Here is a 15,972-nt window from a genome sequence, read left to right as displayed (position 1 = left end):
GAATGCCATTCTATATTAAATGAAGGGATATACTCCATGTCACATGTGGAATCAATATATTCGTGTATATCCCAAGGTAAGCATTTATCTTTACTACTACTATTATATTAAATGATGGGATATACTCCATGTTACAAAATTTAGAGTGGATAGTATACCACTATAACCCGCAATGTGTTTTTTGCTTTTGCATATATCTGTAGATGGCTATTATTCTCATGAGAAATTTAAACTGGGATATATAAAAATAATCAGTACTACTCGTTCTTAAACAAGAAGCTGTTGCAAAAAAAAAAAAAAAAACTATAAAATCACCAATGATACTGAAATTAATCAAACAAATAGCCATGGGTTACATTTGCAAGAAGATATTACAACAAAAATTGTCTTCTTCTCTTTAATAGCTTGTACATCATCACCACATACTTGAATTAACCTTTTCAAGTTTCACATAAACTGAGACAGTGATTCTGCTCTATGCGGGCGTGCTCGAGTATAAAAGGGTGAAGAATTGTTCAACTTCAGGTATGTTCCGAATCATTTGGATGTACCTACCTCTGTTCGATTCCGTAAGAAGCTGTTGAGCCATAAGAGCTATCCTCGGCACGAGTCTGGCAAGTGGCATCCCAGACATCAAATTGTTTTTGCCGCAATGGCTGTTTAGATCCTCCAAGACAGCATTCACCACTGCTCTTAGAGATATGTCGACAACATTGGCAAACTCAGCACTGCCCAAACAAAGAGAACACACAAAATAAGGACATCCTCATAATGTAAATTCAGCATCTGTTAGAGAAACAACAGAAGGAAGAGAATGCAAATTTACAGCACAAAGTAAGACCAAACTCAAAATGGTAGGTAATGAATTTTAGAAAATTGGACATGTTTTATTGGTAATCCAACAACAGCAATGTATTGAACATATTCAAAAGGAAGCACTGTATAATTTGGAGGTCCCTCACACAGTTTTTCTTAAACATCTTTCCAAAATGATGGATTTGTAAAACTCAGATGCAAAAACAAATACTACTTGAGTGTGCAACCAAGTTCAATAAGGTGCCGAATTCGAAATCTGTACCTTGACAACACTGCGCGTGTTTCCCCCATGAGCAACTCAAATTTTGTAACATGTGAGAAATCTGATCCACCGCTGTTGGATGGTGCAACAAATTTGTAAACATCGCCATCATCAGGCATCAGATAACCCACCCACTGACTAGGGCTATGCCTAATCATTAACGTCTCCAATATGTGTATAATAGCATCGTGAACTAACATAGTGCTGAAGATATCTTTCAGGTGTTTTCTGCAAATGAAAATGTAATAACGTATAATCACTTTTGATATCAAAACACTTATTGCCTGACATGACTAGGATTCAAGAAACAATGTAATAGGAATCAGGCATGGTTCTGAGACATGGAGACTAAAGAGTGTTATATAGTATCCAGATGCTACCTATTCGTAGTGTCAGATCAAGATTTCAACAAAGACACTGAGCTTAAGGGTATCCACATAACATAGTCAAGACTAAACCAAATGCCTTAAAGGTGCAAAAAAGAACAGAGAATTAAAGAAACTTCATCAAAAAGCAGAAAGGTAAGCACACATAAAAGAGCATATATATACATAAGATTGAAATGCCAGAATACAGACAGCAGATAAAAAAATAACTTTCAACTAGTTGATTAGCACATTATGATTATATAAGTTATAACTCATTCTCTAGATTATATAAAGAATATTGAAAATCAAGGCATAGTAAAACTATCACCACCAAGTGAGCAAGTTCTAGCAGCACTGATCTTCAACCCCAAAAATTCATATGGGATATTATATCGTTTGCAACTCCATTGGCCGGCAAAAGGAAATTGGAAAATAATACTCTTCCGCACTAACTCAATGGGTTGACCAGTGAATTAATTATTTTTCTGACCATGCTATAAGCTGATGTTTAAGGTCATATGCGAACCAGATTCCCAAGGTGGGTACAGCTACCCATTGCGTGCCAGAGGACTTTATTTGTCTAACTTTCTTTCTTCATCAACAGCTAATTCCAACCGTGCTAAAGTTAAATTTGAACTTTGAAAGAGATACTACAAAATTACAAACTTCATGATCTTCATCAATATTGCATATAACTCGTATCTTCACTTACAGATGGAAGTGTCAAATTCTTGACATGATAGATATCGCATAGATTCATTAGAAATGAGGACAAAATCCCAAACAATTGCATTATTATAATCTATTCATACAATAACAGAATGAAGAATATGCATACTGAGAATTTATAATTATAAGTCACTCGGAGATTAAAACCAGAAAACTCCTGTCCTACCTAATGACTTCTCGAGTTCTTAAACTTCGTGCAATTATCATAAGAGGGTACTACACACAATTGGCCCATTGGTGGCACCTCTTAAACATTAACTCAGCTAAGAATTAAATAAATTAAAACACTAACTAATTAACCCTTTACAATTCCAAGTTTCCAACTGAATCAGCTGTTATGTGGATCTGCCACCTTGGCATAATTCCAGCAAAGATGTGAAATTCCAGGAAATAAACAGTTCAATTAGATGGATTTCAAAAATATTTTAAATAGTCACAAGATAGCAATAGTTTAACCATCTGTCAAGTTGTGATGCCCTTTTTTGCAAGAAATGCTAGAAAATATAGAAAAAAAATACAAATATGAAGAGCAGAGAAGGCATATAGACGAATAGTGCATGCAATGGAACAGTAAAAACCTAGAATTTAGGGAATTTTTTTTTTTTTTTTTTTTGGGGGGGGGGGGATGAAATCTTTACTAATCTCATATACATGCATAGAAAGGCATACATACCCCTTGAGTACTTCCACTGTCACAGCCTCTGTATCAGATATCAAAGAAAGCAGACCACGATTAGAAAGATAATCAGCACAGGCCAAAAACTGTTGTTCATCATTCTTGTCAATCATTTCAGCTTCATCCTGGATCACATAGATGAGCCATTCTTATATATACATAAATAGATCAGGCTACAGCATTAATAAGATTACATATGTTTAGCACCATTAAAAAGAGATTAAGAGGTAGATGAAACATATCTTGAAATACAATAGACGCACAAAGTGATCTGCACACGAATGTTAAATTCATAGCTTAACTGTGGTTAGTGATTAATACTGTAAGAAAAGTGATCTGCACACAAATGTTAAATTCATAGCTTAACTGTGGGTTGTGTATCTTGTAACTTCTACCACTCCAAAAAAACTTTAGCACAAAAAAGTAATTGCTCCGTCCACCAAGAGTGTGCAACAATTGCCTTATCAGGCATCCCACATCCATCGTCCACAAAAAGTGAGAAAACTTTCCTTTTTTGAAAAAAAAAGCCCACCCTGCTTATGATTTACTCTCAAAATGCTCCTTATTTACAAACAATGACCCACGACCCACCATCTTAACCCACTATTTTCCATTGGTGAGACACTTCTACACTAACAAAATATCTACAAAACATTTTATGAAAACCGGTGCCACACTTTTGGTGGAAAGAGGAATAATATTTACTTAAAACACTGAATTATCTTTGAGAGAGTGTGGCAAATATGAGTCATATGACCCACGCCAAATAATGAGCATCAGCAATATCGACTGCTGTTAATGTGACTGCCACAAAGCTGGCTAGAGCATGTTTTGATGACAAGCAGGGACTCTCTGATTTTGTTATAACAACCATATACTATTCCTAAAGCACGGTCAATTGGTCATTTTAAAGATTCATCCAATATCAACTTGGATTTGATACATCTGATATCTACTCATACTCATACAAACTAGATTACTTGTTCTAAAAAATTGTACACCTAACAAGTTGGCTAAGTCTACCTTAAAGCTTTTGAATAATAAAATGCTTGAGAGATGTTATATGTCTGTCCTACTACAGGGACACCATTGGAATAATGATTCAAGTTACTTTCAAACATCAGACAATGTAAAACATAAAGTCAATATAAGAATCAGCATAAAAACATTAGTTTGATAATAATGCAACATTTTTGGAGACACATGTTACACATCGCATAAAAAACGTTATCCTCTACAAATAGGCCAGGTTGGTAATGCTCAACACACATCTATTGGTAAAAATAAAAGTATTCCCAATTTAACTAAAGATAGCATCATTCTTACAAGCAGATGAGAACTTCCAAGACCTCGTGCCGTGTCAATATATAGATGTCTCCCTAAGATATTGACTTGGACCCTGATATAGAGGCACAGCATAGTCAACGCCCAAATAGATGATACCATTTTTGTAAAACCTGTAAAACATCACAACCAATGGATAACAAAAATTAATGAAATGGTCTAGATAAAGACATACAGGGTACATGAGCGAAAGTATTTTATACATACTCAATATTTTAAGTCTGTCCCATAGTTCAAGCTTCTCTGTTTTGGTTAAAGTAGTTGCTTGGTCCTTTCCTTGAATTAATCTCTCTGTCAAAGGTGTGAGGTCCAAGCTCTCAGCCAAATGAATATCTAAGTAATGCATCACATGAGGCATCGTTGCTGTGTCGGCTATTCTCTGGACGCTCTGAAAATGCGCTTGTATTCTACCCAAGCAACAAAAAAATAAATGAGTATTAAGCTTCGTTAGTAGCAATAACAAACGAATGCACAAGGGTTAGCCGTTAGCTGATCTTAACTGGGCTTTGATGAGTTCCTCATTTTCTCTCTCATCAGCAAGCTGCCGCTGCAGAGCACTAAGACTACGCCTCCGAGCATCGTATAGCTTGTACAGTACATACCCGCCCCCAAAAGCTCCAAGTGCAACATACACTTTTCTCTTATGCCTCCTCCAAAAATCCCTATCATCACGCATTCAACATGACAATAGCTAAGAAAATTGAATAATAACTCCTCACAAGAAAAAAAGGAAGCCCAGTGTGGAAATTAATCAAACAGTTGGAGCTCACCAATGGAAATAAGAATCTGAGCCACTAACTAAATTTGATGGAAATCCCACAATAGTAAACCAAATTTAGAAACTAGCATACATAGCTGAAGCATTTAATCACGCATTCTACACACAAAATTGGGAAAACGCTATAGAAAAACAGAAAAAAATAGGAAAAGAAATTGACGAACCACATTCGAACTGTTTTTTAAATCCCTAAATTAGTTGGTATAAGCCCAGACTTGGCCGGTGCTTCCTTCCCCTTTTCGAGAAATCAAACGAACTGAGTTACAGGCAACTCAAAATAGAATCTTGGCAGTTCTTTAACGGTTTAGGTTTGCGCTTTGGAATCTGAGACGAAGAAAAGAGAATAAGTAGCTGCAAAAATCTCACCTTTTTATGTACATCAATATCAAAATTTTATCTAAGTTAAAAATTTAATCGGAATCAAATCTCCATACACAGTTTTAGAATAATATTTTTTAATTGATTATTTAATTGATGATTTTTAATAAAAATTCCTAACTGCTAACATAGTATTAGTACTACTACTATTAATTACATGATAGTATTATGAAGTTGAGAGTACAAAACATAATAAACCAATAAACTATTACACCCTACCCATTAAAAGCTTGTATTAATCTCACCCTAGACCCAATTATCAGTTTATTTGATATAAAAATTTCATCAGATAGTAACTAAAAATAATAAGCATGTATACAAGGGCACTTTAAATTAAGAATTTTATAGAATTCGTGCAATTTCGACAAAAAAAAAACATACAATACTGTAATTAATACTAATCACTTTACAAAATTTTGCTATCACAGTATATACTCCATGAAATAATCTTTATATAAATTATTTGTGTTAACTTTAATTAATCAAATTAAATTGATTTGTACTATTAGTCTCAACCACTTTCACCAATAAAATAAGAATTTTTTATTGTTAAGTTGTCATTTAATAATGTTCATAAAATTTGACATGTGAGATGTTAATTGTATTTAGAGCTTTAGAGCATAATTTTGAGTTTGATTTGTAAGCATTATTTATTTCGGTACTACCTAAAATGCATGTATTTTGATTTTTGAGGCAATTATCATAAAATACCAAAAACTAATTTGAATTTAAATGAAAAAATTGAGATATCAGCAGTATGTGGCTATGGCTTATTCTCTTCTCCATAGCTTCATTGCTTCTTCTCCTTGTCACTCCCTCACGCCTTCCATCTGCTCTCTTCACACACCCTTCAACCTTAAACTTGTGCACAAAACAACTATTCCCACATTCTCCTCTCTACAACGTCTCAGAGCTGCTGTTGATGGCGAGCCCCAAATCTCCACCACACCATCACTTCTCGCTGAGGAACAACCACAGCTCGATAAGGTGCTTATATTAATTGCTTTTTTACTTTCTCTTGATTTTCAGAAACTATGGTTTGTGCTGCTATCCCTCATTTCACTCTTGGCACCATCACTTTTTAATGACAATGTTGATTGAATTGTGGCTGATTGAGTTTCTCAATTGAACTATTTAGAAGCTTTTTAGAGTAAAGTAGTAATCTTGTTGGAAGGAATTATTGGAAAAGAATCATAGAGAATTGGGATTAGGAGGCAAAATTGAAAACTCTCAGTTTTATGATCTTGATCATTTAGTCTGTAGTCTCTTGTGTCAGCTTTGATGAGGTTTCTTTGCAAGAATCATTTTTAAATGATTTATGAAGAAGTGAGTCCAAGGTTAGAATGTCTTCACTTTGTAAGTATATAAGATCAGAAGATTTAATGAAAGTAAAGGATATGCAAAAGGTTCAAAACAACAGTGAGTCTTTTTAGATTTGATGTTTAGCACATTGTTTATGAAAGACCTTGCAAGGGAGCACACCATATCGCCTTATAATGCCGAAAGTATTTTTATCACGAGGGAAACACCCTTCGCCTCTAATTTTATCACCCAGTGTTTGCTAGAGTACCTCCTTTCTTCACGAAATTAACCAAAAATCGAAACATAATTTTATGAAAGTTTAGGCTCAAGAATATATTGAATATTCCAGAATGTAATTTAATAACTGAGACATAGTTTGTCCAAAATTTTCAAATTCCTCCTTTCAGCAGCAGCTAGTACTTCGAACATTTTCTTGTAACTTCTTCAGAATCTTGGTTAGAAAATTGTTATTTGTTTTTATTTCTCTATGATTCAATGCTCAATTCACATTATGTTCACACACACAAGTATTAACTTGATGATAACAGAAATCAATGGTAGTCATGAGATACTCAATCTTACTACCATTTAAGTTACGAATATCTATTCTGTACAGGAAGTAGAGGAGTGTGTTAGAGTGCTTAAGAATGCAGCCAAGACAAGAAAAGTTCCACAAGAAGAGATCCTGAATGCTTTTTCTGTGATTGAGAAGGCAAAGGTCGACCCCTCTAAGTTTTTTCAAACTCTAGGAGGAACGGACTCACCAGGGAGAACTTGGATGCTCGTTTTTACTGCTGAGGTTATTGTTACTTTTATGCACTCATGATGCACTTGTTTTTTCAGTACTTTATCGTGTGTGTAGGCTCACATTTCTTTTCTCTTTGGTGCTGATATGATAACCGGCAGAAGAAGCTAACTCGCGGTAAATATTTCCCGATCACAGCCATCCAGAGATTTGATGCAGCTGTGAGTTTCTGGATCCTTGAAGTTTAAATATGTTTGCTGTCATTTAAATGATCAATGGTTTATATTTGCTGGCTCTGTTTTGGATTAATTTCACACCGTTCCTTTGATAACAACGTTTCTTGACATTAGATGGCATTTTCACTCATATGTGCATTTTCTTTCTATAAAACAAAGTCTTAGATATGTTTTCCACACTTATGATTGAAGTCTAGACCCCAAAAACCAAAAAATAAAATAAAATTCTGTCAATGAATTTACTCTTTAAACGGATGTTGAATCATCCTCAACTTCTTTGTCAATTATTTTGGGTGGCCTTTAAAGATGCTAGTGTAGCATAAATTGTTTAAGGATATTAAGCATATTTTTGTAAAAAGGGAGAAACACTGCTCTTTAATTTACACGTGTGAATAATTTTTTGACATGAATATTTTAGGGAAAGAGGATAGAGAATGGAGTTTATCTTGGACCTCTTGGATCCCTGAGCTTTGAGGGCAGGTTATCATGGAAGAAAAGAATACTTGCATTCATATTTGAAAAAATCCGGATAAAAGTAGGGCCGCTTGATCCGTTTGAGTTTAGTTTTAAAGGAGATGATGAAAGGGAGCCAACCAATGCGGATCCGTTTTTCATTTGGTTCTATATTGATGAGGAAATCACTGTTGCCCGTGGCAGAAGTGGGGGAACAGCATTCTGGGTGCGCTGTAAACGTGTTGGCCAGTGATGTGTTACGCCTTGTGAGTTATATGTCTTGGTTTCTTGCTGTATAGAAACATATACATTCCTCTCTTGCTAAATTTATTTGCAATAGAAGAAGAGAAATGCAAGTAGAAGTTTATTTCTGTGATGCTGCCTGCCTTCTTTATTTTCTTTTGATTTGCTGAATTTGATTTTGAAATCTAATATGGAATCTCCTATCATAATCACCTGTGATTTATAACTTGGCTCCACAAAACGCATCTTTATATTTCATATTTAAGATTCCTCTGCAGGTTTGTGTAATATACCTTATTCATCTCCCAAAAATAGATTTAATGACGAGTATTTATGTTTATGATCTTCCTCTTATGTTTTCTACATAAACGAGTATGCTTGTGTTGCATTTTGCTTCATTTTCAACACTACTTATTTAATGGTTGATAATAAGAGATAAAGTTTGACCGATATGCTTAGATTATTGATAGTGTAATTGACCAAATCAAAGAATAAAAATCAAATTTTGATTAGTGTGGCTTGCATGAGAGAAGAAGCATTATTGAGGTGGATTGGCAATATATACTTTTGATTTGTATTCTATGTCTTCGTTATCAAAACGAAATCTTTTAATAAGTGAACTTGCTGGTTGCCATGTCAGCATAATTTTGGGTTGATGATTTTTTTTTTAATTGAAGTAGAAGAAATAATTCAGATACTACTATATGACGAATACGACTAACCAAAGTGGTGGTCCATTTCGGTCAAACAACTTGGACAGTACGTTAAACTAGACTCACAATTCACAAACATACTCCCTCCCTGCGCAAAGTATGTCCACTTGAAATATTTTTAAAAAAAAAAGTTAGATATTAAATACACTCCTCATGCATATATGTCCCTTATTCCACTTCACAGCTCTTTTTAATACTCTTCGTCCCATTCAAAATGTTGAAAATAATATTATCTCTCATTTTTTTCTCATTAAAATATGCAATTAATTTTTTTTTTCTCTATTTTATTCTACCTGACAATACTTTCTTAAATTCGTGCCACTCATTCAACCTAGAACCTAGATATTATAAAAAGAAAAGAGTATTTCATGGTGAGCTTTGTCGGTATATACTGTGTGATAAATTTAGTCAAGAAGAGTGTGCAAATGATTTTCCGTACATACATCCAAGAAAATGTGCGAAATGCATCTATATGTACAGCAACAATAGCAGTTGCAGTTGCAGTTGCAGTTGAATCATTTCCATTCTGAATTTGGTGAAGAGATGGAGAGCAATACATCCTCTCTTACCACTCCATTCACTCAAACCTCACAAAAGCCCATCTTTGAAAGCAAAGAAGCATTCTTGGAGGAGCTTAGAAAGCAACTATGGCTGGCTGGACCTCTCATCTCTGTTTCTCTCTTGCAGTTTTGTTTGCAGCTAATTTCAGTTATGTTTGTGGGGCATTTGGGTGAACTCGCTCTTTCTGGTGCTTCCATCGCCACCTCCTTCGCCTCCGTCACCGGTTTTAGTTTGCTGGTACATAATTTTCCCTTTCCCTTTCCCTCTAATTAGCGATTCATTTCCTTATATAAGATAGTGATTGCACAAATCTTGGTCTCCAAAATGTACAAACATTTGTCAATTGGATTATCTGATCATTCATTTCCATAGCTGCACCCTGCACTCACATTGCTCCTTCCTCTCAATTTTATTTGTGTGATAGGATTCATAAACAAAAAGATTCAAGTTAATCCCTGTTTACTTTGATGTATTCATTAATTTGCTTATTCAATAATCTTATATTTCCTTAATTTTATAAAAACAATCATACTATGAGTTTGATTTATATCCTACTCAACTAGATGGGAATGTCAAGCGCCTTAGACACACTGTGTGGACAGTCCTATGGAGCCAAGCAATACCACATGCTCGGAATCCACGCTCAGAGAGCCATGTTTGTTCTTCTCCTGGTCTGCATACCCCTCGCCCTAGTCTGGGCCAACACCGGTCTCATCCTCAAAGCATTAGGCCAAGATCCCGCCATCTCCATGGAGGCCGGGACCTATGCTCGCTACATGATCCCCAGTGTCTTTGGCTACGGCATACTGCAATGCCAAGTCAGGTTCTTGCAGACTCAGAGCATTGTGTTCCCGATGATGATAAGCTCCGGAATCACAACTGTGCTGCACCTTGTTGTCTGTTGGATTCTTGTGTTCAAGTCCGGACTTGGTAGCAAGGGAGCTGCTGTGGCTAGCTGTGTATCCTACTGGCTCAATGTTCTGCTTCTCTCTCTTTATATCAAGTTCTCTCCGTCTTGCTCCAGGACTTGGACCGGATTCTCAAAAGAAGCCCTTCAAGATGTCCTAAATTTCATCAGACTTGGCCTCCCTTCTGCAATGATGGTTTGGTGAGTGATCAGTAATAGAGCAAAATGTCCAAAAATTGAATATCCAAGTGTACAAAAATTCAGCTTGATGATATATTTAGGGATTTTTTTCACCGAATGTTTGGTGTTTTGAATAGCTTGGAGAATTGGTCTTTTGAGATGATGGTTCTGCTGTCTGGTCTTCTTCCAAATCCCGCACTGGAAACATCTGTTCTTTCCATCTGGTAGATTTTCGATTGAAGTTATAAGAGGATATAATTTGTTTTGAGATTGATGTTTTTATGTTTTTCACAGCCTTAATACAGCTGCGACGGTTTGGATGATTCCTTTTGGGCTCAGTTCTGCTGTCAGGTAAATCAAACATGATGCATTGTGAAGATCATTTGTTAAGAAATGAAAAATCAAGAATATGTTTCTCTCTCGATCATAGTTCAAGTCTTTCATTCTTATGTGATCAATGCAGCACACGAATATCAAACAAGCTTGGTGCCGAGCATCCACAAGCAGCACGCCTAGCTCTGCACGTCGTGCTAGTAATAGCTCTCACCGAGGGCGTTGTAGTCTGGCTGGTTCTTGTTTTAATACGCAATGTGTGGGGATATGCTTATAGCAACGAGGCAGAAGTTGTGACATATGTAGCAACAATGATGCCTATTCTCGCTACCTCCAACTTGATAGATGGCCTCCAGTGTGTATTATCAGGTATCAACCACCCTACCACAGAAGTAATGAAATACGAAAAAGGTCGTGCCAAAATTTAGAACGTTGGTGGTGGTGTGTGCAGGTGCGGTTAGAGGATGCGGATGGCAGAAAATGGGGGCGTTCATCAACCTGGGATCGTATTATCTTGTGGGCATCCCGCTTTCCATCCTGCTAGCTTTCGTTGCACATATAGGAGGAAAGGTATGGGTTTGAAAGATCAAAGCTGGGTATAGATAGATATAAGGTTGAGTATTTTGACTGATAAGGGTTGGATTGTTTGCTTGGTTCATTGTAGGGTCTGTGGATGGGGATTATATGCGCGTTGGTGGTGCAAGTCATCTGCCTTTCGATCATCATGTTACGGACTAACTGGGAACTTCAAGTAAGATGAATTTAGGCTTTAAGAGTGATGTTGTTTATTGTTGAATTCTGTGTTGTTTATATGTGCAGACAAAGAAGGCCAAAGAAAGAGTCTATAACTCCACCATTCCAGTGGAGGTATTAGGGTGATGATGGAATTGGAGGCCAATGTGTTTTTTTTGGAGGAAGTATTAAAAGAAGTTAGCTTGGAATTTAGTTGTTTATTAATTTGCTTTCGGGCAAATATCAATTTTGTAACATGGTATCTGTGCTTATTACTACTCCATAAATTTTGTCTTTAATCATAAACAGATTTTGTAATAAATTGTTTTCCTCAGCTCTCGAAAATTGACATGACATGCTGGATTTAATGGAGAATTTAATGCTTTTGATATGATTTTAATATTTTCATATAAGTCAATTTGCAGAGTTGATTAGTCCATCATTTATGGTTGATGAGAAAAGTAGAAGACCCAGATGTTTAAAAATGAATGAAGAAAAGGACTAGTGAAGTGGGTGGCAGCAGTGGGCCGTTGTTATGTCCCAAAACAGCTAGTAGTTAGTTGCCGACTGTAAAATTAGACGTAAATAGGAATGTTAGTGAGAAAAGTTACTAGTAAAAATTGTGATTGTATTTTGAATTTTTTTATTTCAAAGGGCATCTGAATAATGAAATACTACAATACTTCATATGTCGCTATATCTATAGTGGAGGAGTACATAATAAAAAAGGCTAGATTTGTCGTTTACATGCTGTTTTGAAAAAAGACAAGGATTGATATGATTAGTTTAATTTTATTTAACCTGCCATCATTTACATACCGAATACTACTACTCCATATTTTATTTAAATATTTTAGTCAAGAGTCATCGCTAATATCATTCGAAATTTGTGAAATGCTACTGCCTATCATCTTGCCATAATCGAAGCATTTCTTTTGGATATAAACTTTAAAAAAATACTTAATTGAAAAAAAATATGTAATAAGAAAACAAATTGTGTTACTTTGTCGAAAGAAGGAAATAACTCATTCTAAGTGGAATAATATACTCCATGTAGAACTTAGATAAGTACATTTCAATAATATATGCAAGTCTGGATCTGCAGGCATTCTCAATAGAGAGAGAGAGAGAGATGGAGAGTAATAGTAGTACTTCTTCACTGAGGACTCCACTGACTCAAAGCTCAGAAAACATAACTGATCCCACTCCCATCTTTGAAAGCAAAGAAGCATTTTTGGAGGAAGTTAGAAAGCAATTATGGCTGGCTGGACCTCTCATCTCAGTTTCTTTGTTGCAGTTTTCTTTGCAGCTAATTTCAGTTATGTTTGTGGGCCATTTGGGTGAAGTTGCTCTTTCTGGTGCCTCCATCGCCACCTCCTTCGCTTCTGTCACCGGTTTTAGCTTGCTTGTAATAACTACTACTATCTCTCTCTTTGTTATTGCTTATACCTTTCCCTTGTATCTTTTGACATCATGTTGCAACTGGATATATATGAACTACTCTATGTATTCATCCAAATGCACTCTAATTAGGGATTAGTAATTCTAATTGGATATTTACTATTAGTGAGCCCTAACATAGATAGTTGCATCCAGATGCATACAAATGTTTCTTTCAAAGGATTTATGACATGTCAACACAGTGAAGTACTTATGCTTTTACACAAGATAGTGATTGGATTAGTTTCCTTAAATAAGACAGTGATTGCATAAATCTTGGTTTCCAAACATGCGCTTAGAATTTCATTCCTAGATGAGTTATCTATCCTTTGTGCTCTAGTTTGATTTATGTCCTACTCAACTAGATGGGAATGGCGAGCGCTTTAGACACACTGTGTGGACAGTCATATGGAGCCAAGCAATACCACATGCTCGGAATCCACGCTCAGAGAGCCATGTTTGTTCTTCTCCTTGTCTGCATACCTCTCGCCCTAATCTGGGCCAACACCGGTCCCATCCTCGAAGCATTAGGCCAAGATCCCACCATCTCCATGGAGGCCGGGACCTATGCTCGCTACATGATCCCCTGTGTCTTTGGCTACGGCATACTGCAATGCCAAGTCAGGTTCTTGCAGACTCAGAGCATTGTGTTCCCGATGATGATAAGCTCCGGAATCACAACTGTGCTGCACCTTGTTGTGTGTTGGATTCTTGTGTTTAAGTCTGGACTTGGTAGCAAGGGAGCTGCATTGGCTAGCTGTGTATCCTACTGGCTCAATGTTCTGCTTCTCTCTCTTTATATCAAGTTCTCTCCATCTTGCTCCAAGACATGGCCCGGATACTCAAGAGAAGCCCTGCAAGATGTCCTAAATTTCATCAGACTCGGCCTCCCTTCTGCACTGATGGTTTGGTGAGTGATCAGTCATACAGCAAAATATCCACAAATCGAATATCCAAAGTGTTTTTTTCATGGAATGTTTGGTGTTTTGAACAGCTTGGAGACTTGGTCTTTTCAGATGATGGTACTGCTGTCTGGTCTGCTTCCGAATCCGGCACTGGAAACATCTGTTCTTTCAATCTGGTAGAAATTTTGTTCAAGTTATGTGAGAACATCACTTTAGTTTGTGTTGTGACTGATGTGTTCTTGTTTTACACAGCCTTAATACGTCTTCGACGGTTTGGATGATACCTTTTGGGCTCAGTTGTGTTGTAAGGTAATCAAATATGATGCAATATTGTTGAATATTGTTTGTTAAGAAATGAAGTTTCAAGAATATGTTAGCTATCACATTCCAACATATTTTCATCTATCTCGAGCATAGTTCAAGTCTTTCAATCTTATCTGATGAATGGCAGCACACGGATATCAAACGAGCTTGGTGCCGAGCAGCCACAAGCAGCTCGTCTAGCTCTGCACGTGGTGCTAGTAATGGCACTCACAGAGGGCGTTGTACTCTGGCTGGTTCTTGTTTTAATACGCAATGTATGGGGATATGCTTACAGCAACGAGGCAGAAGTCGTGACATATGTAGCTACAATGATGCCTATTCTTGCTACCTCCAACTTCATAGACAGCCTCCAGTCAGTTCTATCAGGTATCAACCACTCTACCACGTAAGTAATGAAATCTGAAAATGGTGGTGCCAAAATTGAGGTTGTTGGTGCTGACGTGTGCAGGGGCCGTTAGAGGATGCGGATGGCAGAAAATTGGGGCGTGCATCAACCTCGGATCGTATTATCTCGTGGGCATCCCTGTGTCCATCTTGCTAGCGTTCGTTGCGAATGTAGGAGGAAAGGTATGGATTTGAAAGATGGGTATGGATATATATAAGGTTGAGTATTGTGACTGATGAAATATTGGATTGTTTGTTTGGTGCATTCATTGTAGGGTCTGTGGATGGGGATTATATGCGCGCTGCTGGTGCAAGTCGTCTGCCTTTCGATCATCATGTTACGGATTAACTGGGAAGATCAAGTAAGATGAGTTATTTACCCTACCAAACATGATCTAAGAGTGATGTTATTTTGTTTATTCTTTAATTTGTGTTGTTTGTTTGTGTAGACAAACAAGGCAAGAAAAAGAGTCTATAGCTCCACCATTCCAGTGGAGGCATTACGGTGATGGTGCTGCCGGACCGCTACTCGGCTACTCTCCCAACGCAGCGGGCTACACCGGGCACCCCAACTTGCGTTTCATCACCCATCTTTTTTCTAGCGTTGTGCGCCTCCTATCAAGTTAATAAGTAAAATATACTCATTGGCCTCCTGCAATATTATTCTGGCAAGTAAAAAAATGTGTATTAGATTTTTCATCGTTAAGGTCGCGTTCTTGGACGACAGTAATAATATCCGTCAATCGTCGTAACCATCTCATTATACTCGACCAAGTCTTGGCACTCCCTTGTGCCCTACCTTCGAAAGAGCATGCCGCACTAAGAAATGACAAATCTTCATGCTCACATAGAGCAAAGTTCATCCGTCCACCAATAGATGTCCTATTTTTTATCTGGTAGAATTTTGAGAAGTGACTTTATGAAAAAAAGTGGTAGAAAAAATTAGTGAAACTTGGATCCTATTTTTATATATTGGCTTTATAACAAAATATAAGGTCCACTTGTCAAAAATATTAAAAGTGAAATGAGACATTAAACAATAAAAAAAGAAAAGGAAAAATTAGGACATTTATTAGTGGATGGACAAAGAAAAAGAAATGGAACATTTATTGGTAGACAAATAAAAAATAAAATGGAACATTTAATAGCGGATGGAGGAAGTA

The 15,972-nt window shown here is 36.6% G+C and overlaps 4 protein-coding genes across 4 annotated transcripts; 3 read left to right on the top strand and 1 right to left on the bottom strand.

Moving 5' to 3' along the window:
• Nucleotides 1-311: 311 nt before the first annotated feature.
• On the bottom strand, nucleotides 312-5,345 carry LOC125190627 (peroxisome biogenesis protein 3-1-like). The gene is made up of 7 exons (XM_048087976.2): nucleotides 5,138-5,345; nucleotides 4,696-4,857; nucleotides 4,403-4,602; nucleotides 4,178-4,308; nucleotides 2,849-2,976; nucleotides 1,079-1,306; nucleotides 312-728 (listed from the first exon to the last, which is right to left on the bottom strand). The coding sequence occupies exons 1-7, from the start codon at nucleotides 5,140-5,142 to the stop codon at nucleotides 476-478; spliced, it is 1,107 nt and encodes a 368-aa protein (XP_047943933.1). The 5' UTR covers nucleotides 5,143-5,345; the 3' UTR covers nucleotides 312-475.
• A 756-nt stretch (nucleotides 5,346-6,101) lies between these two features.
• LOC125187698 (microbial collagenase) lies at nucleotides 6,102-8,463 on the top strand. The gene is made up of 4 exons (XM_048084327.2): nucleotides 6,102-6,338; nucleotides 7,270-7,452; nucleotides 7,560-7,619; nucleotides 8,053-8,463. The coding sequence occupies exons 1-4, from the start codon at nucleotides 6,117-6,119 to the stop codon at nucleotides 8,338-8,340; spliced, it is 753 nt and encodes a 250-aa protein (XP_047940284.2). The 5' UTR covers nucleotides 6,102-6,116; the 3' UTR covers nucleotides 8,341-8,463.
• An 890-nt stretch (nucleotides 8,464-9,353) lies between these two features.
• Nucleotides 9,354-12,131, top strand: LOC125186600 (protein DETOXIFICATION 16-like). The gene is made up of 8 exons (XM_048082996.2): nucleotides 9,354-9,841; nucleotides 10,168-10,712; nucleotides 10,829-10,915; nucleotides 10,986-11,042; nucleotides 11,155-11,393; nucleotides 11,476-11,594; nucleotides 11,689-11,775; nucleotides 11,844-12,131. The coding sequence occupies exons 1-8, from the start codon at nucleotides 9,587-9,589 to the stop codon at nucleotides 11,901-11,903; spliced, it is 1,449 nt and encodes a 482-aa protein (XP_047938953.1). The 5' UTR covers nucleotides 9,354-9,586; the 3' UTR covers nucleotides 11,904-12,131.
• A 663-nt stretch (nucleotides 12,132-12,794) lies between these two features.
• Nucleotides 12,795-15,561, top strand: LOC125187562 (protein DETOXIFICATION 16-like). Its single transcript, XM_048084177.2, has 8 exons — nucleotides 12,795-13,164; nucleotides 13,562-14,106; nucleotides 14,191-14,277; nucleotides 14,354-14,410; nucleotides 14,553-14,791; nucleotides 14,874-14,992; nucleotides 15,085-15,171; nucleotides 15,259-15,561. The coding sequence occupies exons 1-8, from the start codon at nucleotides 12,889-12,891 to the stop codon at nucleotides 15,316-15,318; spliced, it is 1,470 nt and encodes a 489-aa protein (XP_047940134.1). The 5' UTR covers nucleotides 12,795-12,888; the 3' UTR covers nucleotides 15,319-15,561.
• The last annotated feature ends 411 nt before the right edge of the window (nucleotides 15,562-15,972 follow it).

The sequence above is a fragment of the Salvia hispanica genome, chromosome 5, assembly GCF_029641045.1.
Source record: "Salvia hispanica isolate PSC_SH4W2 chromosome 5, Shi_PSC_v1, whole genome shotgun sequence".
Classification (NCBI taxonomy): Eukaryota; Viridiplantae; Streptophyta; class Magnoliopsida; order Lamiales; family Lamiaceae; genus Salvia; species Salvia hispanica.
This window is presented reverse-complemented; position numbering and strand designations above follow the sequence as displayed.

Coding starts and splice junctions, on each gene's coding strand:
- LOC125190627 (XM_048087976.2), bottom strand. Junction 4,603..4,695: donor GAGGAACTCATCAAAGCCCA/GTTAAGATCAGC, acceptor TTGCTTGGGTAG/AATACAAGCGCATTTTCAGA. Junction 1,307..2,848: donor ACAGTGGAAGTACTCAAGGG/GTATGTATGCCT, acceptor TTTCATTTGCAG/AAAACACCTGAAAGATATCT.
- LOC125186600 (XM_048082996.2), top strand. CDS start 9,587: ATGGAGAGCAATACATCCTCTCTTACCACTCCATTCACTCAAACCTCA. Junction 11,595..11,688: donor TTGCACATATAGGAGGAAAG/GTATGGGTTTGA, acceptor GGTTCATTGTAG/GGTCTGTGGATGGGGATTAT. Junction 11,776..11,843: donor GGACTAACTGGGAACTTCAA/GTAAGATGAATT, acceptor TTATATGTGCAG/ACAAAGAAGGCCAAAGAAAG.
- LOC125187698 (XM_048084327.2), top strand. CDS start 6,117: ATGGCTTATTCTCTTCTCCATAGCTTCATTGCTTCTTCTCCTTGTCAC. Junction 6,339..7,269: donor AACAACCACAGCTCGATAAG/GTGCTTATATTA, acceptor TATTCTGTACAG/GAAGTAGAGGAGTGTGTTAG. Junction 7,453..7,559: donor TGCTCGTTTTTACTGCTGAG/GTTATTGTTACT, acceptor GATAACCGGCAG/AAGAAGCTAACTCGCGGTAA.
- LOC125187562 (XM_048084177.2), top strand. CDS start 12,889: ATGGAGAGTAATAGTAGTACTTCTTCACTGAGGACTCCACTGACTCAA. Junction 13,165..13,561: donor TCACCGGTTTTAGCTTGCTT/GTAATAACTACT, acceptor CTACTCAACTAG/ATGGGAATGGCGAGCGCTTT. Junction 14,107..14,190: donor CCTTCTGCACTGATGGTTTG/GTGAGTGATCAG, acceptor TGTTTTGAACAG/CTTGGAGACTTGGTCTTTTC.